Source organism: Scaptodrosophila lebanonensis, unplaced genomic scaffold, assembly GCF_003285725.1.
Source record: "Scaptodrosophila lebanonensis strain 11010-0011.00,11010-0021.00 unplaced genomic scaffold, SlebRS2 tig00000061-arrow-pilon, whole genome shotgun sequence".
Classification (NCBI taxonomy): Eukaryota; Metazoa; Arthropoda; class Insecta; order Diptera; family Drosophilidae; genus Scaptodrosophila; species Scaptodrosophila lebanonensis.
The window spans coordinates 6,189,667-6,217,522 of record NW_022060554.1 but is presented as its reverse complement, the minus strand read 5'-3'; the positions used below and the strand labels follow the sequence as shown (position 1 = coordinate 6,217,522).

The 27,856-nt window shown below is 40.2% G+C and overlaps 1 protein-coding gene across 4 annotated transcripts in view; it reads right to left on the bottom strand.

The window, feature by feature from the left end:
• Positions 1 to 5,790: 5,790 nt before the first annotated feature.
• Positions 5,791 to 27,856, bottom strand: part of LOC115624519 (zinc finger protein jing) — a 209,351-nt gene continuing 187,285 nt past the window's right edge. For 2 of the 4 annotated variants that reach the window (XM_030519235.1, XM_030519236.1), the window contains exons 3-7: positions 9,381 to 13,091; positions 8,638 to 9,295; positions 7,713 to 7,860; positions 7,457 to 7,634; positions 5,791 to 7,387 (exon numbers count right to left, since the gene is read on the bottom strand). In XM_030519235.1, the coding sequence (XP_030375095.1) occupies positions 6,955 to 7,387; positions 7,457 to 7,634; positions 7,713 to 7,860; positions 8,638 to 9,295; positions 9,381 to 13,091 (5,128 nt within the window). In that variant the 3' untranslated portion in view covers positions 5,791 to 6,954. Of the gene's footprint in view, positions 7,388 to 7,456; positions 7,635 to 7,712; positions 7,861 to 8,637; positions 9,296 to 9,380; positions 13,092 to 13,424; positions 13,534 to 17,070; positions 17,690 to 27,856 lie in introns of those variants that run through there. The other 2 variants (XM_030519238.1, XM_030519237.1) reach the window with 2 other exon arrangements.

Sequence of the window (27,856 nt, the reverse complement as noted above, 5' to 3'; positions counted from 1 at the left end):
TAAAGAGATTTTGTAGGGAACTCGTGATAACTTTGAATTATAGAGAGGTTCGAATTATGGCAGGTTTGAATTAACGACAGTCGACTGTATATACTTTGTGGGGTCTGCCACGCCTCCTTTGCCTGCTACATTTTTCAGCTCGCGCAAACCTAATATACTCTTGTACAAAATCAGAGATCGCATTACTTTTGCTAAAAGACATTTAGTGCGAGCAAATTGGAAAACAGTGATTTGATTTGATCAGACGAGAAAGCTAACTTTGGCAAGGCGCCCCAAAAGTCAAGGTCTTCTTCCGGAATACCCAATAAAAACTATTAAGTATGGTGGTGTCAACATAATGCTATAGGGATGTTATTCCTTAAAGGTATTCCTCGTTGGCTTAATATTTCGGTTTAAGGACGAAATCTGCGCTAAGGATATACTTAAAAGCATATTGCTTCCATATTCGGAGGAAGAATGCCGGTAGTGTGGGATTTTTTCAAGATAATGACCTCAACACACTTCGCAGCTTGCAAAAATTAGGTTCCAAAGGTTCTTTGATAGAACAGATTTCACAATTATCCAACCTAAATCCCATAATGCACCTATGGGGGATATTAATAAAGAATATTTTTGGGCTTGAATCCAAAAACAAAGACAATTTATGGCAAACAAGATAGAACGCTACAGTCGAGCAAGCCCGACAGTAAAATAGCCTGTACTCTCCACAAAAAGGAAAAAATTGAAAAAAAAAAAATTTTAAACAAATTAAATTATTAAAAAAAAACAAGTAAAAAAGCTAAAATCGGGTGTCCCGACTTTGAAATACTCTGTACATATGTTTACAATAATTATAGAAAATAAAAAAATTAAGAAAAAAAAAAATTTGATCGATTTTACCTCTCTCGGTATTCGAACTCACGTAAAGGGTGTATAATTGCACATTTACATAGCAATTGCGTCTGTGTGAGTGTATGTATGCCTATGCGCATCTATTCGTGTCTGTGTAAGCATTTTCGCAGTCAACCAAACAGCAACATCAACAACAGCCGCGGGCAGCGTTTGAGCAGCGCTGCAACAGCGCTGCATCAGCAAATATATTTATGGCTATAACTTCTTGGTAAATCGGTCTATCATAGTGAAACTTGGCATACGGACACATAGATACTAACTGGGGGTATTTGCAAAATTTTAGTTCGAAATTCCAAGAATTATGGGAGTTAAAGAAAATAGCATTTGTGGGGGAGAGGGAGGGAAATTCCAAAATATACATTTTCTGCGTATTCACACAAGGCATCTTGGACTAAAATTTGGTGTGCCTAGGTCTTATAGTCTCCGAGATATAGGCGATTTTACGAATGGAAAAACGGGAAAACCCCCATAGGGGGGAAGTGGGGGGAAAATCAAAAAAATAAAACAAACTCGTATAGAATACACACAACGCATCTTTGTGCAAAATTTGGTGTCTCTATCTCTTATAGTCGCTGAGATCCAGGTGTTCATACGGACGGACAGACAGACAGACAGGGCTAGATCGACTCGTCTTGTCACGCTGATCAAGAATATATATACTTTGTGGGGTCTGCCACGCCTCCTTCTGCCTGTTACATTTTCAGCTCCCGCAAACCTTATATACCCAGATATACATACATAGTACATTTCATGTACAGAGTATAATGAATGAATGAATTAATTAAAATAATTAATTAAATTAAATTAGAATACATGTTTATGTTCAGTTTTAACAGCATACATTTACATCACGTACCTATGCGTGTTTATATGCGTGTATGTATGCAGCACAAAGTTGAACAAAAGCAGCAACAACAACAGCTGCGGGCAGCGCTGCCGACAGAGCTGCAGGCAGCGCATGAGCAGCGATTTTACTTATGGCTATAACTTTCTTCAGAATTGACCTATCATGATGAAATTTGGCACACGGACACATTAGTACTAACTGGATGTACCTACCAAAATTGATTTTAAAATTCCGAGAATTACGGAAGTTATAAGAAAAAATACGAATTGCGGGGGGTGTATCAGAAAAAATAAACAAACTCGTTTTGCTTAGGGCTTATAGGAACCTTGATACCAATTTTGGTTACCCTAGCTCTTGTACTTACTGAGATCCTTGCGCTCATACAGACAGACAGACAGACGGACATGGCTATATCGACTCGTCTTCTCATCCTGATCAAGAATATATATACTTTGTGGGGTCTGCCACGCCTCCTTCTGTGTGTTACACACATGCGCCTTTCACCCTTTGGGTACAGGCTATAAAAATGCAGAATTTATGGAATGTCCCACAGAAGCTTTCAAAAATCATGGTGGCAAAATAGATGGTTGCTTTCTTGGAATTAAAAAGCTTATCTTTATTTAAATTTAAACATGTAATCTGATGAATATTTAGTAAAAATAGTTACTTAAAAATCAATTTTTATGGAAGAAAATTTGTTCATTTCTTTCATTTTTTCCATTACTGTATATTCTTTATCAGCATGACAAGACGATATGGAAATGTTTGTCTGTCTGTCCGTATGAACACAAGGATCTCAGAAAGCACAAGAGCTAGAATAACCAAACTTTGTATCCAGATTCTCCTTTTTGTTTTTTTTTCGCCCCACTCGGCTATTAGTGATTGTTCATAACTCCCGTAATTCTGAAAATTTTAACTCAAATGCGGCATACTTGTATAACTATCCTCTACAATAAGTAGCAGATTTGTTTATCTGCAGGATAAACGCAATCCCGATGAAATTAATGAAATAAGTTAATTTAAATTAAAAAATTGTGTATGTACATAAATTTTTTTCTAGATGGCTGCATGGTATATACGAGTTAGGCCTGATCAACTATAGCCTTCAATTTTTGTTACTGATAGCGTCATAATAATTGCTTATAATTAGTTAAATACAGAGTTAGTAGGTATGGAAATATTCGACTTGAGAAATACTTTCTGGGTCAAATATATATTGATGAAGAAGAGGAGGAAATTCAAGAAAATTATGCCGTTTCTGTACAGCAATTAGCAAATTTATCAGTATGCCTTTTCGCAGTGAATGCTCCGTAGAATTGCGGTCGACATAAATCATTTGTTCTTCCTGGCCTGGCTATAAATGGGATAAGAGCTCTCAAATATTCGAATCAAGTCTACAAGATCGGATAAAGTCAACACTTTTACATTGATAGAAACACCATTAAGGCTACCAAGGTACTCCATGTCGGTGACGTTGGAAAACCTCGATTTCCAATACATACCTAAAACTTAAGAGGCAACTCGCATGGACCGATTAGAGAATAAAAAGTGCCGACATGTTCCTTCAAACACACTTACCCAGAAGTTTCATGCCAAAGAAATCGTTGGCTTTAAGGTGAGCACAAGTTATTGGATAGAGAAAAGATAGAGTGCTCCAAAGTTTCCAATATGAATGAATGAATGAGACCGTTGGCTTTTCAATACTTTTTGCAGTTTTCTATATTTTTTCTCAGCGTTTACATGTTCTGTTCTGTTTGTTTGTTTTGTATTACATGCTAGATGGTGTATATGTAGAGTTAATATATAATTATGTTAATATGTATAATGTCCTTTTGATTACATTAGTTACAATTTACTTGACTGCTTCCTATGCGCCGCGCACTCACACTTTCTGGGCTGGGCTCGCTAACTGAGTTTTAACAAATTAGCATCTTAAATGGGTTGTGCTTGGCGAGCGTTTTGGGGGCGTTACACAATAAATTTTTGGTTGCTGAGACATGCGATATTGCTATGGATTGAAATAGAGTTTGTCATCTTTTTAGATTTGAAATACAGTACCAATGCAAATACCAATACCTACAAAAATGTAAATGATTAATTGTTAATTTATTAAAGCAGTTTTGTTATTTTCATTTGTTAATATGTGGGTACTTATTTGTTTAATAAATATTCGCTTTCGCATTTCTATAGCCTTGCCTATTTACAAAAACAAATTATATGAAAAATGCAGCGAGGGCAGAAATTGTGAAAATTTTAGAAACAAAACGATAGATAGACCATGGGTAAGGGTCAGGGTAAGAAAATTTGCATGGAAGATATCATTTCAGAAGAGGGGCCTATAGAAATAAACAGCAGTAACTGAAGTGTCGACTTCTAAGGAATGCCTACCCTCTATAATATTCAAAAATATGTACTTTCATTCTTATACATACATATACATTAATGCTTATATGATTTTAAAAAGGTTTATTTTGTATTTTTTCGTAGTTTTACTTTCTCTGAATTTTGTTGTATACTTTCCCTTGTTGTGCTGAAATTTCAATGTTTGCCAACAGCTTATTGTTTGTATATATATCTGTATATGTGTATGTATATATGCTGTTCACTTTTGGTTTTAGAAAACTTGTCTCGAAAATTTCTTACGTTCTCATTTACATTTTTACGCTTTCAAAATTTGAGGTAGTTTTTTATTTTCATTTTATTTTTTTGGAATTTGAATTCTTTGACTTTTGTTTGTTGCGCGTTTACGTAAAAATACTGGAACCTGAACTTCTTTCGAAAGTCTTTGTAAACCCAAACGATTGAAAGTAAAAGCATACATACATGTGCATACGAGCATGTACATACATATGTATGTATGTATGTATGGTGTGGAAAAGATCGAGCACGGCTAGCCCTTCCAGCTCCACTCGACTTGTTGATTGTTGTAAAGTATTGCTTTGAATTATAATCGTATAGGCATAAACTACAGATGTCCATTCCGATCTATAAAACGTATAAAGGCAGTAGCTACTAAGTATAAACAGGATATATAAACAAACATGTACATATGTATGTATGTATACATACTATATAGAATTGGCCTGCTATCGTAAAAAAGGCAGCAAATGAATTGTTTATGTTCAATTCGAATCCATCACTTGTCACACTTATTCAACATTTGTCAACAATTTTAGAGATTCGCGCCGCTCGTTTTTCCTTCTTTGTTTCTCACCTACAACTGTATGTTTGTGTGATATATAGGGTATATATGTTTATATGCATATAGCTATAGCTATAGCTATGTATTAATGCATTTATAGAGTATGTGTTTGTATACAGGTTCCCGCTACACGCTTAACACTAATTCAAATAATAGCCTTAATTCATTCCTTTGAATCAAATCGTCTTGGTTCGTAACTGATTCCCAAACGGTTCTTAACCGGTTAAGATGCGAGCACATAAATAGATGCAACTAAGCGATTGTTTGTTCGTGTACATATGTATGTATGTAGAATGTAGGTATTTAATTGGTTAAGACGCAGCTACTCTAGACAACACACAGATAGATACAAGATTACATACATATAGTATATGGGAGTTATGTTTTAAAGTTCCTTGTGGCGACAAATTTGCGTTGTTTTGTTTTTGTTTTTGTTTTTTTTTTTTTGTACCTCATAACATATTCGTATTTATATTTTGCTTGCACAATGCTAATACATACATATGCATATTTGTAGCACTGGAAAAGTTAGCTCTTTAAAGATATCAGTCGTTCTTACAGAAACATAAAACGGGGAAAACGCTTGTCCGTCCATATCATATCGATCATAACATTTTTGGCAGTGTTGAGTACTTTTACGGATTTCATTACTTAACTAACAGTATATAGTACATATGTATGTATTTATATAGCGCCCGTTTTTGCAAGTGCGGATGTTGTGTTTGTGAGAAAAATAAAAATACATTCTTATAAATATTACTAGAGTTAAGGCCATTTCGACACATTTACATCGCAAGTGTACAACATCGATTTCGCAAGGAAAACAAAAAGAAAATAAAACGAAAACGGATTGTAAACATGATTGAAAGTGATTTTATTGCTTGTTTAAAGTGATTTTTACTATTTTGAAATATCCTCCTTCTAATACTAGTTCTAAATGATACAGGCTGTGGTATTTTGTTTTAGTTGTAAATTGAATTTATGTAAATACTAAAATCAAAACTATGTACAAAATGAAACAAACACGACACGACGCGCTCGAAATGTTTGCAATTGAACTAAAAATGATGAAAGGTGAATGCATAGGTCGAACTTATCAAGGTATAAGGTTTGCATTGCTGTTCAGTAATGAGTTGTTCGAAACTAAAAGAGTAAGAGTAAGTAAATAGCGCTAAGTCCACATAACATTTAACACATAACACGTACTCATACACATGCATGCCTGTGTATGTAAATGCTTCAAGTCTTCTGCATTCGCGTTCGCATTTGCTTTGTGCGTTTGTTTGTTTGTTTGTTGATTGGTTGGTTCGTTCGTTGATTGGAAGTTGCAAATGGTGCCAATATTATAAATTTAGCAAAACCTTTCCATTAATTAAAGAGAAGGGCAACAAAAGCACAGTTGGACAATGATTGAATATACATATACATAAGTACATCATTTAGTGATCGATTTCGGAACAAGTCTTGTCTGCGGCAGTTCACAATTCATATGCAACTTAAACAACTAAATAAAATTAGACTTAAACTTCTAAATTAATCGGCTAGATGACGTAATTACTTGTTCAGTGTCTTGCTAGTTCGTCTGAACGCGCGGGTGGGTTTTGCGATAAGGTGGCCGTCACTTTTGCAACTCAAGGCGGCTAAATCTATAAATCTATAAATGTGTGTGTGTATGTATGAATGCATGCACGCTTATAGTTCTAGTCTACACATATAAATAATTGGCTGATATTGTATGTACAACTGTTGATGTGCATTTGCTTTTGCATGTGTGTGTGTGGGTGTGGGTGTGCTTATAAATTCTCTAAAACGCCTGACAAATGATTATGAAGCGAATGAATGGGCTTATCTATATGTTACACAAATGGCTCTTACATTCATAGATGCGTGAAAGCACTAACATAGGTTGAAGAACTAAAATTATATATGTACGTAATGCTACTTGTCACTGTTTACTCGTTTGTCCGTTCCGTCTTGTAAAATAGACGCTAGAAAATACTTTGGAGTGGCCTTGTTACATGGGCACCAGGGCATCTGTGGGCACCAGCAGCTCCACCGGCGAGCTTGCAGCAGACTGTGGCGGCTTTTGCGGCTTGCGTGAATGCTTGCGACGTTGCTGCATCTGCAGCTTGGCAATGGTTAGCACCTGCTGATAGCTGGACCCGGTTCCGCTGCTGGTGCTGACCGTTGCCCGCTCTTCAGCCTCGTCATCGTCATCGTCCTCATCCCCCGAGGCATCCTCCTCCTCCTCCTCTTGGTCATAGTCGCTGCCATCGCTGAGGCTGTAGTCGTCAGCGAAGAGTTGTGCATCGTAGCGCAGCTTGAAGGCAGTGTTTAGGAGACTGTCGACGCGCGTCTTCTCCGCTGGACGCATATGCTTGATGTGCAGCACTTTTGTGTGTTGGCGTATCTGATTCGGACACTCGGGCATCCACTCGTCGGAGATGCTGTGAGGGATTCAAGGAGAACCTTTAGTTGAATTCTGCACCTTTGCGGCCTAAGTGGTGTTTACTCACATTTCGCGCGGGGACCAGCGCACGAAGCACTCGTAGCATCCTTGGCTGTTGCGCCGCCGCATCAGACACTGGCCTTGGAAGGTGATTGCCTGGGTCCCATTAGTCAGCGTGCTGATCTGACGCAGACGATGCTGCAGGCCCTCCATTATGCCGGTGTCGAAAAAGTCGAACATGCGAGCTGCAAATCGGAATGCGGAATGAGGAATGTTATTCGCTGTTCAGAACTACAAGTAATTCTACAATTTGGGCAACCAACCTGAGAAGGGTTGGCGGCGATAGCGCAGCTTCTTGCCATTCTTGCGCAGCTGCTTGGGTACGGGCGGATCGGAGGTTCGTTTGCTGGTGCTCTCCTTCGCATTGTCCGTCGCATTGAAGTGGTTGTTCACATGCTTCTGCAGCGCCAACTGTGGATAAATGGGAGTGAAAGGTCAACATGGGGGTCATCTCAAAGAAAACTTCAAAGAGGTCATAAAGAAACATTGTTATTGTCCAGTTAATGTGTTCTTTGAATACTAAATATACATACAACTAATCTACGATTGGAAGTCAATAAGATGCTAGAATGCAAAACACACACGAACAAACAAATGATAAAACAAGAAGAAACTAAAAATAAGAAGCGTATAATAGAGTCCTTTTCAGATTAATCTAGGAACCTTTAACGTGTATCCCAATAGCCTGCGACTCCTGCCTTGGTAGGCATTGCTGCATTCTATAACTTAATTCTTCTCCTTGCTTCAATGATGGGCTTCTCAGGACGATCTATTCTTTTCTCTAGCGTTCTAGCTGTCTAGTTTCCATACATTTTACCGAGAAATGCTCCTATGTTTGAAATTCAAAACACAATTAAAGACGTTCTAAGCAATTACAGTTAAGACAAATCTTGTTCGAAATAGTTTTTTACTTTTTAAATAGTTCTCTTTTAATTCCATTACCCCATTCGATTCGTGACATTTTACAAACAAAACAGCCCATGATTGTACGACAAAGCCGAAATCCATTCATAAACATTGAACATCTGTCTCATGACTGATATCCGCCGAAGCAAGGACTTAAGCTACATACGCGGCCTGTCAGAAGGTATTGTGAGTCTGAGAGTGTTGTGTGGAAGATTTTCTAATACCTTATTGACCCGCCTTAGATACAAGGGCGAGTCTAATACAGACGATGTTTTCACTTACCTGAGAACCAAAGCGTAAACCGCAGCCTTCGACAATACACTTGAACTGCTTGGATCCGCCATGCGAGAGCACATGACGTTCCAGCCAGCGACGCGAGCAGGACTCCTTGTTGTAGACTTTGCAGCCCACCCAGAGGCAGGCAAAGGGGCCGGTCTGTGTGTTCACGTGGTGCGTTTGCATGTGGTCCAGTAGCTTGGAGTTGCTCTCATGCTTCTTGTTGCACTTGTCCCAGTAACAAACGCCGTCGTGCCGCTTCGCCCCCTTGGCGTTGGCCCCGGCCCCGGCTGGGAATCTGATGGTCTTCGGCTGCGACAAAATGGGCGAAATAGCACTCTTTGGCAGCGTCTTGCTGGCGCTCTCAGCCAGCATCGTGTCCACTTCCGTTGTAGTGGTTGTGCTGCTGCTAGAGCCGTTCGGCGTGGTTAGGGTGATGAGGCAGAGCGGAGTCGCCGGCGCCGAATTTAGAGAGGAGGTCGAGCTCTCATCTGCGATGTTGCTGGACGAGGCAGGTGAGGGTGCATTGCTGGCTATGGAATTGCTGTCGGAGACGATGCTGCCGCCAGTCGTCGGAGTGGAGTTCGCGCTGCTGCTGCATTCGGAATCTGCTGGCGAGACGCTCGCATGGGCATGCGTGGCCACTCGGCACGATTTGTTGGAGCTGTGTAGGAAGATAATTCAATGAGAATAATTAAGTAAATAATATATTTAATGGAATGGTTTTCCAAGAAACCCATTCAACTTACATGGCATCCGCAATCGAGTTGCTGCTCTCGCTGTTGCTTAGACTGCCCCCAATGCCGGACTCTGGAGTTGGCAAATCCCGTTTGTGCGTTTGTGCCTCCGACGAGGCCACCGATTTGTCGTCCTCCTCGTCGTAGTTGCTGCTGTTCTCACCGCTGGAGGACCCTGGCTTGGTGGGAATGGAAGGGGGTGGTGTGGCCGACAGCTGAGCCTGCGTTTGGGAGCAGTCCTCGGCAACGCTGCTGTTGCTGCCACTGCTGGAGATGCACGAGGAGGTCACGAGCTCACTGAGCATGTCCGTTTGGCTGGCGGCGCGCGTGTTGCTGCTCGTCTGCGAGCTGGAGGCGGGCGATGGGGCCGGAGAGGCCAAAGAAGCCGCTGAACTGAGCGATGCTGGTGTGGATGCCTCCAACGACAGATCCGCCGCGGATGAGACCGAGTTGGAGTAACTGCTGTACGAATTGCTGTTGCTATTGCTGCAGTCGTGAGTTGGCGTCATCTGTTGCTGCTCGGGAAGCTCGTGCTTGATGGAATCACGCGGAGGCAGTTGGCCCGCAAAGCTGTGCGGCTTGGGCGTGGACAACGCACTGGCTGTGGGCATAAGGGCGGGCGGGGGCGTAGACGTTGAGGCAGACTGCGTATCCTCCATGGGCTCCGACTTAATCTTCCCAAAGGCGGACAGCGTGCAGGACGTTGATGAGTTGGCGGAGAGCGCCGGCGAAGAGCGCAGGGGAGACGCAGCGGAGGCGCCCAGCGAATTCTGCGAGTTGCTGGGCGAGCTGTAGGGCAGTGGCGTTAGCTGCACAGCCTTGGCAGTGGGTACGATGCTGATGGCGCCATTGGAATTTTTCACCAAATCGAAAAGGTCGGGCGAGTTGCTGTTCGTCACTTTGGTCTGACTGTTGTTGCTGGTCCCGCTCGGTTGCTTCGAAAGGCTGATGGTGGGGGTTAGCTTGGCGGGCGCGATGCTCACCAATGGAGGCGTTGGGGTTGGGGTCGTAACGGGCGTCGTGCTCTTGCGCAACTGAGTTAGCTCTTTGGTGGCGGCTGCCGATGTGGGCACCAGCGGAGGCGGTGTGGTGGGCGTGGCAATGATTTTACTTCCAACCGCGGGATATTTGGGTTTGCAGCCTGCTTGTCCAGCAGACTTGTTGTTGCTTCCGCTTAAAGGTCGCTTCTGATAAGGTTTGGTCAAGGCGGCAGGCTTTACAACATTGCTCCCGACGCTTCCAATACTCGGAAGTGCTCGCGGCTTAGCATTCGAGATGGTAACCAGTGGTGGCGGCTGCGATTGGCTGTGGTGCAGTGGCGCATGTGTGGCCTTCACAATTGCCAGCTTGGTGGCTCCCTGTTGTGGTTGCTGTTGTTGTTGCTGCTGTTGATGTTGCAGCGCTATGGCAGTGTTGCTGTTGCTACTTAGAGTATTCGAGGTGTGGTTGTTGCTGTTGCTGGCAGTGCTGGTGCTATTGTTGTGATTGCTGCTGGCAGCCACCGCAGACAGAGGCGGCGGTTGAGTGGCAGAGATGAGTTGTTGTTGTTGTTGTTGCTGCTGCTGCTGCTGCTGCTGCTGATGTTGCTGATGTGCAAGAACGAGCTGTGCCAACTGTTGTTGCTGCATCTGCAACTGTTGCTGTTGTTGCTGCTGCTGAAGTTCTGTAGCAGCCTCGGCTCCATGTTGTTGTGGAGGTGGTGGTGCGAATATCGAGCTGAGCGCTGGAATGGGCTGCAGGGCGGGCAGAGCCTGTTGCTGTTGTTGTTGCTGCTGCTGCAGAGCGACGGCTGCAGCAACTTTTTGCTGCTGATTGTTGGCTGCAAAAGCCGCAGCTTGCGCAAACATGGCAGGCAGAGTCGCTGTGTTCAGCAGCAGCCCAGCAGGCGTGGCCATGAAGACGGGTTGGGCAGCAGCTGCGGCTCCTAGACGCTGCAATTGCTGCAGTTGTTGCTGCTGCTGTTGAGCAACCACTTGCTGTTGCTGTTGCTGCTGATTGGCAGCAATGGCTGCTACGATTTGCTGCTGGAACAGTTCTTGAAAGTTTGGTGTGGCGTTGGACACACCTTTTTGCTGTTGCTGCTGCTGTTGCTGCTGAACGGCAGCAGCCTGTTGTTGCAACTGCACCTGTTGCTGCTTAAGCAGCAGCTCCTGCAGCTCGACAGGACTCATCAGGCCGAAGGGATTGCCCGCCGTGGCCGCCGCTGTTGCAGTAGTCGCCGTTGTTGTTGTAGCAGTCGTGACCTGCTGCAGCTTGAAGACAGTGCCATTCAGGAAGTACTGGGCAGCAGCAGCTTGGGCCGCCGCATTGTTGCTGACGGCAGCAGCAGCCGCAGCCGCTTTGTTGAGTTGCATTATGTTCGCTCCGCTAGCAGCCAGAAGTTGAGGAAGTTGGACTAGATTCGGCAGAACAGGCAGCTGGTATAGAGTGGGACTGGCGGGCGTTGCTGCAGCGCCATTGCTGGGAGCCCCTACTGCAGTAGTGGCTGAGACCGGTGAGGGGGCGAGCTTAGCACTGGCCTTCAATTGATGTTGCTGCTGCTGGGCTGTGGTAGTTACTGTTGTTGTGGTTGCAGCGGCTACAGTAGCTGGGGCTCGATATGTGGCAAGCATGACGGGGGCGGGAGTTCCTACATTTGGAGCGTGTTTTGCTGCTGCCGCCTGTTGCTGTTGCTGCTTCATTTCGGGCGTGCGTGGCGCTATGGCCACGTGTTTTTTGGCCGGGGACTTACCCGTCCCGGCGGCTGCGGATACTGCCGTGGACGTGGATGCATGTTGGGTGCTGGGGGTTTTGCGCAGATTGGGCGCCACTTGGGCAATCTTGGCCGGTTGTTTAGTGCTGCGTTCGATCTTTTTTAGAGCGGGCACAGGTAGTGGTTGTTGGCTGTTACGGGCGGGCGGTGGTGTGGGCGGCGGTGCCAGGGCGGGCGTCACCGTTGTGGCTGTGGAGGTAGCCGTCTTGCCTGTTGACTGCTGCTGTTGTTGTTGCTGCTGCTGCTGCTTTTGTTCGTTCAACTGTGACAATATGTTGAAGTATTTGTTTAGCGAGGCAGTAGTGGCCGGCGTGCTCATTGTCAACGTGCTTGGGGCAGTTGCTGAAGGAGCTGTGGAAGCAGTGGTGGTCTTTCCCTGCACCTGATGGATTTGCGCCTTCATTTGGGATTTGAAGAAGCCTGTGATTTTGGTTTGCGACTCCTCTAGAGTTGCGGCTTTCAGTCTTTTGGAGGCGGTCGCAGGCGACATGGCAGCCACAGCAGCCTGAAAAACTGTAGAATCGCCAGCATTACGGGATTTCTTAGCAGCCGCTGCTGATCCGCTGCCGTTGTCGCCAGCTGCATTGCGCTTCTTATTAATTGCGGAGGATGTGGTGGCAGGTACGGCAGTAGATGTGCTGCCAAGATTGGTGTTCCACGGCCATTGCAGTGTGGGAAGCATGGTGCTGTGGTTCCCGCCGTTATTTATGTTGTTGGAGGGTGACGTTAGTTTGGCAGTGTTCTGATTGCTGTGGTTGTTGCTACTCGTTGTGGTTGTGCCAGAGGTTGCAGCTGTAGCGCCTGTATTGCTGTTGCTGCTGCTAGAGCTGGCATTGAGTATTTGTGGCGGCATTTTGTTTGACTGTTCGTCGCTCAGTTGCGAGTGCACGCTGTACGGGGAACCTGGCTCGGATGCATCCTCACTAGAGCCTGTGCTGGAGTCGGCGCAGCTGAGCGAGGTGGCAACGCCGCTGAAGGGAGGAGAATTTGAAAACACATTAGTTTAACACATAATTATCCACACAACATTACGATTAATTTAAACTACTATAGATAGGTCCACCCGCCAATTTGTTTTTTTGACTCTATGCTCTCCAGCATCCCTACAAAGCCGAAGCGTGCTGTGCAAGGGCATGATGCCTTGCAACAACAATAACGAACAGAAACACAGGGGCCAGCCAGAGCACGCAGGTTACGTGATTTTCGAGTGCAGTTTAATTCATTGCAAGTGCAATTGCTCAACAATTAAAAACACGCCCGACATTAGGTTTGTTTGTACTTTTGTGTTTTGTCGACGGACTGACCTCTTGACTGACATTCAGAAATCGCTTTCCACATATTGTAACTATTGCGCGCATTTTATTGTAGAATTGCGCGGATGATTTCCATTTGTTTAACAATGCACGAGCATTGATTATTGGTTATTTTCCTTGTTTTTATAGCGTTTGTTTACAATTACAATAAGCATTCTATTAAAGGCTTGTCGCCAGATCTGGCAGCACTAATTTATAGCAAGCTATCGATGGTACTATCGATGATATTCATCGATGGTTTAATATTCAATGGCAGCATCGATAGTACCCACAGTGCTAGATTTTACCATCACTTGCATGCCGCCAATTTGTAAACAGACGACGACTGAAGCCATGGTCATGTATAGCTGTGGTGTGTGTACGTATAGTAGATATGTACATATGTATGTATGTAAGTGCATTTGTATATGTATGCATCTGTCTTTATTTGTCCGAAATTTCGGCAGAGAAGAGGGAAATGGAAGGATGTAGGAACAATTAAAAGTGAAATACAAATAAAATATCTTTCAATCCTATTAGTTTTGTATTAACAAAAAAAATTTATTGTTTATTATTATTTTATACCAGCTTAGTAGAAAAAGTTAGGTAATTGCTTAAATTTTGACGCTACTTGTTTTTTGGCTTATTATGTATATTTTTAGAGTAAGCTACATCGTAAATTGTTTAAGAAATGGGTTTACAATATTAATATGCATTTCCAATTATTAGGGTTATTTTTATTAATAACACATATCCAATATGCCGTTAAGGTAACAGCTGTGAACAAAACAATAAGGTAGCAAGGGTATGTACATACATACATATGTACATCGCTGGCGCGGGCTTCCGACAATCATGTACATACATAAATATTTATAAACACATAGTATGTATTTATGTACGTGCATACTTGCATACATACATATGTACTTTCTTATAATACATATACATACATAAATGCCGCTAACCGTTGATAACAAAAAATAAAGCAGACAACCATATAAGAAAAACATAAATAGGAACAACAATAATGAATCAACGTCGCTGCTGCTGCCACAAAAGTAATCCAAGAGGACACCAACAGCAACAAAAAAGCAACCAAGCAAGGAATGCTGTGCCAAAGTCCTTTTGGCAAGAAAAAACATAGAAAAGACACACACATACATACATACAAGCGATTATGCTGGAAGAGCGTGCGGGAATAAGAGCGAGAGAGAGAGAGAAAGAAGGCCGACATCGCACATGTAGCACACATACAGCGTACGGTCAAAACGGGTCGATAAACGAAAGCATAAAGTAAACAAAAAAATACAAGAACACGTACTCACACACACACACACAGTCAGACATGCAGCGGACAAGTAACATAACGAAACGAAGAGCAACGAAAAAGGAAGAAAATAAAAGCAACTCCCATGCCCTTTTGCCAGCGTTTTATGTATTTGTCTGTCTGTTTGCTTGTCCGTCTATCTGTCTGACTGGCGACGGCGTGCAACATCCAGCGAAGCCACAACAACAACAACAGTGATATATACATACATACATACATACATACATATGTATGTAGCACGGCATGGAATTCTAATGCGGGAAAATTTCAGTTTCAGGTAGTAGAAGTCGAAGTTTGCGGCACCGTCGGCAGCGACAGCGAGCGAGTTGCTTACTGGGTGTGTGGGGCAGAACGAAATGGGAAATGAACTGCGACCGCACGTCAGCGACGCGTCGCCGTCGACGGCGCAGTCCCTGTTTGATGTTTGTTTGGAATTCATGTATAATTTTTTATTCACGCATATTTACTTTATAATAGAATTAACAAAAAGCGATAGCCGTGTTTTTTTCACACACTCACGCATACGTATGTACATATACATACATGTATATATGTATGTATATATTTACACATCTATGCTGTACATGCACTTGCTTTTGTATGCAACCCGTGCTGTTATTGTTGTTGCTATTTTTGTTGCAGTCGATGATTGCACTTGATTTTAAATGATTTTTTTAATGCCACAACTTTTTATTTAGTTTGTTTATAGCCACATACATATCTATCTACTTATGTAGTACATACATACATATCTGTAATTTATTTTATGATCAAGGCGACTTTTACGACTCTGAATAATTCTTTTCATTGTGTGAGCATTATGTTTTTTGTTTATATATGTAGAATGTCACCTGCTTGACATTCCTGTTAAGCGCATCGTTAACTGCCAAGATTAATGTTAAGGTTTCGGGATTGGTAGCTAATGTTTTGTTGGGTCTGTTTCCCACGTAAGCATGAAAAATCAATTACATACCTACAAATATATTTATTCCAGAAATATATGTATGTATGTACGTTTATATAGATATATATATATATATATATATATATATATATATATACATATATAGATTTACGGAATGTGGTTTGGCTATTTATAGTAATAGGCTTTGAAACATTACAACTGTAATATTCATGACGACAACGAAAGCTCGGCAGGAAATGGTATTCTAAAGAATGTGTTATTTTTTCAATCGGTATTAAAACAATTGTCTTTTTTCAATTTAATATGGGATACACATAATTCTGTTTTTACACGGTAGATTGGTTCCAGAAACAACCGTGTAAAAAAGACATTGATCATATGCAATAATAGGTGATTGGTTCCTTATCTCTAAAGAAATATACACACATATGCTATTTTTAATTTTCAAGCCGTGTTATATCAAAATCGTTTAAAAAATTCCGTGTAAAAACAGAATTAGGTGTACTTGTATACTCTTATATTATTTAAGCATGAACTCAAAATACTGTTTTTTAGAGTACGAAGAATTCGTTCGCCAATTACAAGTAGTACAAAATAATTTGAAACTAATATTAAAACAAGTTTCACATTTTAGTAAGAAGAACTGAATTTTCAAAATCAAAAAGCTGTTCCTAGTGATATCAATTTTACATTCCTTGATATTCGAACTCACGTAAAGGGTGTATAATTGCACATTTACATAGGCATTGTGTTTATGAGAGTGTATGAATGCCTATGCGTTTCTGTGTGTGAGCATGTATGCAGTACAAAGTTGAACCAAAGCGGCAACATCAACAACAGCTGTGGGCAGCGCTTGGGCTAAGATTACAATTTCTCTGCATTAAGGCATCTTGGACTAAAATTTGGTGTCCCTAGGTCTTATAGTCTCCGAGATATAGGTTATTATTAATTATGTGTCTCTTATCAGTTGGTGTCTCTATCTCTTATATGCTGATCAAGAATATATATACTATGTGGTACTCTTGTATATTTCATGTACAGAGTATAACCCATTTGGGATTGGAACTCACATAGTGTATGACTAAAATGTTCATGGGGGATGTGTGTTTGTGTGGCTGTTGGTGAGGATGTGTGTAGTCCAGAGCTGAGCCAAAGCATGAACATGAGCATGAACAACAGCTGCCGGAGGAGCTGGGGCAGATAATGGCTATAGCTTCTTTCAAAATTGATTCTAAGGCTTGCGATTGAATTTGTATTCCATTGACAAGAAGATTAAATCTTAGAATATTAAAGTTTTCAAAGTTGATTGGATCCAATTACAACATTATCAATGGATAGAGTGTTATTTCCAGGATAAAGTGTAAACGAAGATAAAACGTTGAATGGGTGTACATAAGCCTTACCCGGAATATATGTAACTGCCAAATAGACAATTCCAAGAATTACGGGAGGTTTCTCAATCCAATCGAAAATTTGTGGACGATTGTGAAAAGACGATTGCGACTCCAAGAATCGGTTCCAGCAAACCAGCAGGATTTGTGGCAGGGAATCCAGCAAGAGTGGCAAAGGAAAATATAGAAAATTTAGTCGACAGTATGCCAAATAGAATTCAAAACAAAGGTCTTTGGCCAATGTACAAAAAAAAAAATTCTTGGATTCTGAAAAGCAAAGTTTGAAAGCTTTAAAATAAGCAAAATTGAGTACATACTGGTTGTTTTAGTTTTTAATTTTTCTACGCAAAGAATGACATGATTATGTTTTGTTTTGCACATGGATTTGTTAAGATATATTGAGAGAATAAACAGAACAAATTTGGATACATTTGCATTTTTAGGCGGGCCAACACTCAATGATTCCAAACATGTACTCATTTTTGCACGCCACTGCATATACTGTATATACTTTTTTGGGGTTGTCCATTCCTCATTCTGCCTGTTTTATTTTTCACATTTTAACAAAAGGCAATGTTTTAAAATGCATTTCTACAAATGATCAATTTTTTTAAATATGTAAATCTATATGAATTAATGAAATTTTATGTAGGATAAGTAAAACGTCCGGTTTTTGTTTAGTTTGGAGTTCAAGTTAACTTTTTGGAACATTATACATATAGCTTTCAAAATATTTTAACTTCGAAGCTCGTAAAATATCACAGTGGAGTAGAGGCGAGTTAGATTAATTACAGATACTGTTCCCCGATTTCTCTTTCATAATTTACCCAAGTTTGGTTATTGTAATTAAACTACATATTGAAACACTGTGGCTTACAAATCACGCAATCTTGCCAAAACTCTTTCAAACACTGACTTTTTATACACAATCTGCATATTGGACGATGATATTTATTAATTTGTTTGCGATCATTTTTTAACACTTTTAAATTCAGTAAGGAATGCGATTTTCACATTCTGGATAACTCGAAAATTTCGTTGAGTAAAACTCATATTTTATTCGGTGAAGCGGGTATCAAAGAACTTTTTTTGGTACTTCTTTTGGGACGTTTCCTTAGCTTTTGCATAACCATAAAGAGCTCCAAGAGCTTAAAGTACTTCAACTGTCAGGGGCTATTGATATCGGATAGGTATTACTTAATTGCGTCGAATATATGTAGGTATATAAATATTTTGTTTACATATGTATTTGTTTGCCAGAGTTAGCTAAGCTGAGCACTGACTTAAAAAATGTAAGAGGTTTTTTGTTGTCAGATTTATCTACCAACGTGCATATGCTTCTTTAAGATTCTTCAAAATTAGGCTGCTTTATTTATTACAATAACGGTAAATAGCTGTTCGCCGAGATACTTTATAAAATGCATTTGTGTTAAAAAACTATTGTATTATTGTTTCCAAGTAATTTTACAAAAGGTTTTTATAGCTTCAGCGTGTTTAGTTTTTATAAAAGTTTTGACTGTTAATATACTGCAGGTTTGAAACTATTTATTGATTGGTATTATTTATAAATTTGTTATTTACATTTTTATTCAACTTAAGCACTTTATTTTATCTATCAAAACACTCACTCATGTATGCACTTCATGTTAAATTCATAGGGCGCTTAGCAGGAAAAACAGAAAAAAGCGGTAACAATTTAAATTTTATTAGAAAATCCCATTAGATACACACACGCACACACACAATGGCAGCATTTGCCTTGCAACTTCCACTTCCGCAATAAGTTCCCTGTATGTGTGTGTATCCGACACCTTCCACCCATCCACCACCAACACTACAATCACCACCACCACCACCACCACCCAGAATCACAATTGAGCACGCTTCATTTACAAGGCATGAATGAAAAGTGAGGAAACGGAACGAGAGGCGCGTACGCGGATCTAGCAAAAAAACATTGCATATTTGCGTGGGCAAACAAAAACAAACGCCAAAACGTCAGTAACGACAACATCGTTCTGCAGCTCCTCCACATTGTTAACAGTTATTTAACATGTGATGTAAACTATGCTGTAATAGTTTACAACAATACACTACACTGCACGAACAGAGAAGCATGCGCAGCGCATTTGAGGGTGCGGGAGCAATGCACGCGACGGCGGCGATTATGTCGCTGCTGGCGTCGACAGCGTCGTCGCTGCCGCAGTCAACGTTGCTCTTGATTACTTTTATTTTTAACACTGGCTGGCTGAAGGCAGGAAGGCGCATCTTCTCGACACACTCACACGCACACAGTCTCTTATGTATACATATTTATTTATTTATTATGCGATACATACAACATACAATGTATGTTTGTATATGTGGTTGTATTTATAAGGTAATATTGTAAGCTTGTGTGGGTATACTAACATTTAATGTTAGTATTGTAGACGTCGTCGTATATCCAAAGCGTATCAGCGGCAGCAGAGATGTCGCACGCGGACGGCAGCAGCAGCAGCACGAACTGTAACTTAATTGTTTTATACAAACACATGCATATGCACAAAGGTACATATATATTTTGATGGGCCTTTTATTTTTACACGTCTGCCATTCTTCTTAGAATGTCTGTATGTATATGCAGATTTAGTAATTTTTGTATTATTAAACACATTTATTCAAGACATTTCATTATTTCTTCTATCAACACTTGCTACACGTTCACACTTTACGCACACACACGCTCTCACTCACGCAACGCAGCGCTCACAAGCAAATTAAAAAAATCCAACCGATGCGTGCGTTCTTCGTACGTTGCAAGCTGCAGGCCGCGTCCGTCGCGTCAAAGAGAAAATGGCTGACTGATTTATAGAATTCAAAAATTCCGCGCAACCGGCCACAGCAACGGTCTTTGCTGTTGTTTTCTCTCACACGCTCGCTCTCTTTCGCAGCTGCTCTGAGAATTTCCCTGTATGAGAGCCCTTTGGGATATTCTAACGGCAACTGGCTGGCTGCACATGCAACAGCAACAACAATTTGAGCAGACGAATCGTCGGCCCTTATAACGAGTATTGCCGCCGAACATTTTGTTGTTGCTGCTGCCACTCGTGTGACTTCGGCACACGACCGCAGTCTGCACCCACACACATACGTACACGCACATATACAATACATGTACGCAAACACACACACACACACACACACACACACACACGTATACAGATTTAGCTTCGTTTCTTTGTGCCACCAACCCTCGGTCTCTTGGCTTCCCTACATTCTGCCCATTATTATTATTTTTATTTATATTTCACTTTTGTTGTTGGCACGTTAAATATTTCCTGTTTGTATGTCTCTCCACTTTGAACCCGAAAAACGTGTGTTTGCGTGTGTATGTGTGGATGAGGGGACTCGGGGCCGCACGAGTTCATGTTATGGTCACGTACTTATCCCCCCACTCACACGAACGACCAACTTTAGCATTACTTTTCTGCCTCTGCCTCATCGCCTTTCTTCATCTTGTCACTGACCGTCTGTCCGTCTGTCTGTCTGTCTTTTTACTTTTCTCTGCTTATCCCAAATGTTTATCTAATTATTTAGACGTTTTTCTTGTCGCCAACTCCCTCAGTCGCCAACTCACTTACGAACTGAGTCGCTCGCACGCTTTCATTGGGGGCGCGTCAAAAAATATTTAATTTGCTGCATAAATCTTTGCAAATGTCTCATAAATATAGTACGGCTCTGCCGAACGAGCCACTTCCTGGCTTGTAATGAGTCCTGGTTCTGCTGCCGTATCCCGACCCTTTTAGCTAATGGACGGCCTATCGGTGAGGACTTCGACTTGTAATTGCAGTTCATTTTTGTTGCGATTTTCAGAGTCTTATGTTTTGCGGCCTTTTGGGATCCTTACTTATTTATGCATTTATTTTATTCCATAATTTTGTTTTATTAGGTCAAACACTGAATGCAGATAAGTTTACATACATGTTTTAATAAAAAAATTTAAATATTTTCTTTAAGATTCTACGACAATTCTTAAACAATATTAAATGACTTTTCTTAAATTGCCATCAATTTTACTATATATAACCGAATAGAGGTTAGTAAATAGAATATTTAATTTATTCATTCAAATTTTTTATATTTTCAATGTATTTCATTAACATGTGAAATTACATTTTTAAATCTGGAATTTGATTATTCCAGAATCCATCTTTCAAAGATTTTCAACAACTAATGGAAATAAATCAAATACATTTGGTTGTACATACATTTGTATGTATATATTCAATGTAACACAAATTATTAATTGAAAATAAAATGAATTATGACTGATTAACTAGGTGAATTACAATGATGTCCTTAAGTGTTCTGCCATAAATTTTGAACACTGAAACTTTTTAAACTGAAGACTCTTTTGACATCGAAGCAGATCAGGTACTCGTAAATTGTCGGTATTCTAAATGCATTCAATGTACCGATATAAATCGAATAAAAACCTTATAATAAATTCCCTTTTATCACAAATTGCCTTTGTGATGGATCAGTTTTATTTGTATATTTTCCAAACAACAAAATCTCCAAACAAATTGACAGCAAGCCTGATCCCCAAATTCACGCATACTACTTAGTTTATGGTGTTTATTGATATTTGTTTATGTGTCAATTTTTGATTTATGCGCGGCATAATTTAAGGAGTTTTGGCGTGCAACAGAAAGCCTCCGATTAGCATGCATAGACCGTTATTTCGATATGTGTTTACGCCTTGTCAATTGTGCCGCTCACTAAAGCAGATGAATTATAGAGGCCAGGCCTATTACTTTAGCTTTGATTAGGGTTGCGCCCCATTGGCTTTGATTTATAAGAATTTCTACGCTTTGGCAACTATTTTAAATCCAATCGCTGCCTGTTTGCATTTTAATTACGGTAAAATTCATTTAATTAACACCCGGTGTCTCAGCATGTGGCCAAAGCACAGCGTGTCATACGCGCGCACACACACACCAATACATGTACACACACACATATGTGCATACAAGTATATACATTCATCTGACGTTTGACATGTCATTGTGTGTGGTAACAACAGCAACAGCAAAGAACGACAACAACAACAAACTGCCGACAACCGCCCGAGCAGACAAATATTGAAAACCCTTATCAATCGCAATTGCCTCGCTGCTGGCTTGATTCGCTGCTTGCCTCGCTGCCTGTCTCTTTTCCGACTACGCTGAAGTCGCCTTTGACGCTGTCGTCGTCGTTGACGTTGGCGTTGTGCCGCAGCCGCTGTCGCTGCTCTTCTTGTTGGCTTGACAAATAGAAGAAATAAAGTGCATTTGTCGCTGAAAGTGTAGTGAAAGCAATGAAAATAAAATAAAAATGTTGTCAACGCGGCGCGGCAGCCCTAGAGGAGCACAAGACGTTGTCAAGTCAAAGCTTAACCCCAGAGACGTTGTGTACTCTCTAAATGACATTTAGCTGGAATACACACAATACGTACATATGTGAATAAATATATATGTATGTACATAGAAACAAAATATACACTTACAAATACGTTCATTGTCGATCCTACAAGTAATTAATCATATAAATACTATAGTTTATAGTTGCGATTTTTCGTATCAAGCATTTATTTACACATTTACAAGTATTCAAAGCTAATATTTGTGCAATAAAAATAAAAATGTGTTTTTTTTCCTTATTTGAAAAATGGCTATCTTTATAAAAGTACCGAATAGGAATTATCTGTCCGTTGCCTTCAGAGTAAAATTTCGAAGATTATAATTATACCCTGAACCGAAAGGCTACAAGCTTATACTAGTTTTGCGAAAACGTTAGTAACACCAGAAGGAGCCGACGCAGACCAGCCGCAGACATACATTGTATATTCTTGATCAGTAGAAAAGACTAGTCGATATAGCTATATCCGTTTATCCCAACTTGGTGTATAGATTCCTCAGTCCGAAAAAGGAGAAACGTGTGTTTTATTCCCGCACTACTATTGATTTTCCATTACTCCCGTAATTTTAGAAATTCATCAAATCGAATCAAATTTGACGTTGAGTTACTGCTTATGTTAAGTGATTTTAAGTTTCATTGTTATTCGTTAATTGTTAAGAAATACAACTCTGTACTGCACACATACACGTACATAGGCACTCATAAAGAGACAATCCCGATTTAAATTAAAACTGTACATATACATACATATGTATGTATGTAAGTATGTTACTAACGTATATGTATATATTGTGAATATTTGTTAAAATTTTTAATTAAATTTGTTGATTGCTAAGTTCTAGTTAATTATAAAATCAGTTATTGTGGTCGGCCACTATTTATTTTATGCCCAAAGTCAAATTTGTCCTTTGTAGGTAATCTATGCGTATGTATGAGTGTTTGTGTGTGTCTGTGTATGTCTCGTGTGCCTATACAAAGCAGCAACAAAAGCAACAGCTGTGGGCACTGATTGGCCTGATATTATGTATATGGCTATAACTTCCTGCTAAATCAGCCTATTATAATGAAACTTGACTTACGAACCCTTAATCACTAACTGAAGGTATTTGTCAAATTTTACTGAACATTTTCAAGAATTATGGGAGTTATGGAAAATTGATTATTACGAAGGAGAGGGGGGAGAGAGGGAAATTCCAAAATACACATATTCTGCGTATTCACGTAAGGCATCTTGAAATAAAATGTGGCATCCCTAGGTCATATACTCTCTGAGATAAAGGTGATTATAAGGCGTTTCTGAAAATCCGAAGTGGGGAAGTGAAAATCAAAAAAATAAAACAAACCCATGTAGAGTACACACATAAGGCATCTTTGTGCAAAATTTGGTATGTCTTTCTCTTATAGTCTCTGAGATCTAGGTAATGAAATGGACGGACAGATAGACAGAAGAGGCTAGATCGACTCGTCTTGTCATGCTGATTAAGAATATATATACTTTGTGGGGTCTGCCACGCGTCCTTCTGCCTGTTACATTTTTTAGCTCGCGCACCCCTAAACCTTGTACATTTCCGAAACAGCTCAACCAATTTTGATCAAGTTTTGTGGCAGTATTCAAAAAAGTCCCGTGGGTGATTATTATAAAAACAAGATAGAACGCTACAGTCGAGCAAGCCCGACAGTAAAATAGCCTGTACTCTCCACAAAAAAGAAAAATTAAAAAAATAAAAATTAAAAAAAAATTAAATTATTAAAAAAATGAATGAATTAATTAATTAATTAAATTAAATTAGAATACATGTTTATGTTCAGTTTTAACAGCATACATTTACATCACGTACCTATGCGTGTTTATATGCGTGTATGTATGCAGCACAAAGTTGAACCAAAGCAGCAACAACAACAACATCTGCGGGCAGTGCTGCCGACAGAGCTGCAGGCAGCGCATGAGCAGCGGTTTTACTTATGGCTATAACTTTCTTCAGAATTGACCTACCATAATGAAACTTGGCATACGAACTCATAACCAACTGGAGGTATATGCCAATTTTGGGTTCGAAAATCTAAAAATTATGGAAGTTATGGACAAAAACATGAATTGCGCGGGAGTGGGGGGGTGCATCGAAAAAAAACTCAAACTCGTACTTTCTCGGTCTTAGGAGAATATGGAAACCAAGTTTGGTTATTCTAGCTCTTATACTTTCTGAGATCCTTGCGTTCATACGGACAGACGGACAGACAGACGGACGGACGGACAAGGCTATATCCACTCGGCTCCTCATCCTGATCAAGAATATATATACTACTGCCACGCCTCCTTCTGTGTGTTACATACATGCGCACAAAACTAGTATAGCCTTTCACCCTTTGGGTACAGGCTATAAAAATGCTTTCCATCGAAAAAAGTAAATAGGTCAATAGTATTGAGTGTCCATTCAACGAAGAGTTTATAAAGCGCTTCAAACTATCAACATTGCTTAAATTGAGCATCCTTTTTTATTGAACAGCAATGTGCTCCATTCTACAGGGTGCGCCATCTGTTATGTCGCATTGTAGAATAATCGCTTCTCTTAATTATTTTTAATTGGTGCACTGCTTTGCTTTTGCGTAAACTCTTTGAGACTGCCCCTTTAGCCGAACGCTCCCCAAATCATTAAGTGTCCTATGAAAGTTTCTCGACATGTGAACTTTCTTAAGACTCCTTTTATTACGATAATAATAACGGTAGCCATCTGGTCCAAATATTAAAATTGTTTCCCAACGTTAGAAATGACTAAGTTGTCCTATTTTTATACCCTGTACCCGTAGGGTAAAAAGGGTATATTAGGTTTGTGCAAAGTATGTAACATACAGAAGGAAGCATCTCCGACCCCATAAAGTATATATATTCTTGATCAGCATGACGAGAGAAATCGATCTAGACATGTCCGTCCGTCTGTCCGTCTGTCCGTCCGTCTGTCCGTCCGTCTGGATGAACGCAAGGATCTCGGAAACTATAAAAGCTAGAATAACCAAAGTTGGCATCCAGATTCTCCTAGGTCCGAGTAAGGACGAGTTTTTTTTTTTTTTTTTAATTTCCCCCCCCTTCCCCCGCTACAGAATTTCGTCAATAGCGTCCACATTTCAAATGCTACCTAAACCAAACTTTGCACACATAATTTCTATACAATTATCTACTGTTGTTTTATCAAATTCGGTCAATTCTAAGAAAAGTTATTAGCAAAACAAATTCTCACCAGTACAACCCCCCCAAACTGCAGCAACAAGTTCGCTCTTCTTCTTCCTCTTTATGCTGCTGCTATGGGCGCATATAACTCAGTGACGGAAGTTTACCTGGGTACAGGGTATTACACTGTCGGGCTTGCTCGACTGTAGCGTTCTCTCTTGTTTTATTTTGTTGTAACGGGAAAACCTAGTGGTACTGTTTTAAGTGGCCTTACATCGATGGAGAACATTGAAGTTGAAATGTAGTAATAAGAAGAATTGAAAAACAAATATATTTTGTGGGCCAGAAAGTGTTTATTCTATTTACTTATTTCGATCGCATTAGAAGAAAGAACGCGAAATGCAACTATTACATTTACAACAAAATTTATTGGCGTAGTTTCACAAAATAGTTGCAGGACAAAAATAAACCCGGGATTGCAATATGTTGTACTCGAACCGTAGAAAGGGTTTGTGACATTGGTGCAAAGTATGTAACAGGCCGAAGGAAGCATAACCCTCACCATAAACAAAGTACATATGTACATACATATGTATGTATTAACCAGAACTAAACAAGAAAGGAATGCTAAAGTCGAGCAGGCTCAACTCTTAAATGCCCTGTACCACCCCACAAAAAAGTAATTAAATTAATTAAATTAAATTTATTAACTAAATTAATTTAATTAATTAACTAAATTAAATATAAAATATTCCATGAATGCATACATACATTTACATTTACATCAGAATCGTGCCTTATGCGTGTTTGTGTACTTGTACATATGTATGTATGTGTGCATTGGGCCTGGATATATGGCTATAACTTTCCGATCATTCTATCATAATGAAACTTGGTATAGGGATATATAATCACTAACCTAATGTGACTACCAAATTTTAGTTCAAAAATCCAAGAATTACGGGAGTTATAGAAAATCGTTAATAGGGGGGAAGTGGGGGGGTGGATCAATGAACGAATGAAAAAATGAACAAACTCGTCCTTTCTCGGGCTCAGGAGAATCTGTATACCAAGTTTGGTTATTCTAGCTCTTATACTTTCGGAGATCCTTGCGTTCATACAGACAGACAGACGGACAGACAGACGGACAGACGGAAATGGCTATATCGACTCGGCTTGTCATGCTGATCAAGAATATATATACTTTGTGGGGTCTACCAAGCCTCCTTCTGTGTGTTCCATGTGCACTTGCACAAAACTAATATACCCACAGGGTATAAAGATATATCGATCTAGATATTTTTAAAGGTGTTCTCCTTTTAAGTATTGAGCTTTGTTTGATTTAAGTCTTTTTTGATATCTGAAATGAAATGCTAGGATATGTTCTTAGATTTATGTTTCGTATTCCGTCCCAATTAAGTTATAATGTACTTTCAACCTTTTGGAGTAGATTGCGGCGATAGTGCAGACGGCTTTCAAATACAAGGAGGCCCTGCAGGCTGCAGATGTGCCTGAGTGAGTGAGTGACTGACTGAGTGCCTATTTGTTCCCAACAAACACGGAGCGACATACGAGTATATTACGAGTAGTACGTACATATACTATACTCGTATGTACGTACGTATGTATCCGTGTGCTTACCATGTGTGTGTGTGTGTGTGTATTTTAAAGCTAATAGAAAATGCCCACGAGTATATTTGTAAATATTGAAAATCGGCATTCAACAATAATACACTACTATGTGTATACCATACCTATGTATGTACTTACATACATATGTACATATGTATATAGTGTATGTGCCAACCATTTATGCTATGTACGTCAAGTGTTTGCCCAACCAGTCAGTCATGTCCTGTGAGCACTCGCTAAATGTTACAAATAGGTAAATACCTTTCAAGCGCGATGCTTGCCAGCAGGTTGCCTTTTATTGCCCGCGCCTAATGAATGTCCATGGACCATGGCTATGGCTCCGGTGCTAATCCCGGCCAGGCTCAGTAACATTTGTTGGCAAACAGATGAGTGCGAGAAAAAGAAGTGTAGCTTCATTAGAGAGGGTTGTTCTGCTGTACACATTCACACACACACACATACGAGTGCACATACATAAATATGAATATAAGTATGTGTGTCTGTGCCCGTCTGTGTACTTATGGTGCTAGACTTTTATTATTATTTTCTTTATTGTTTAGC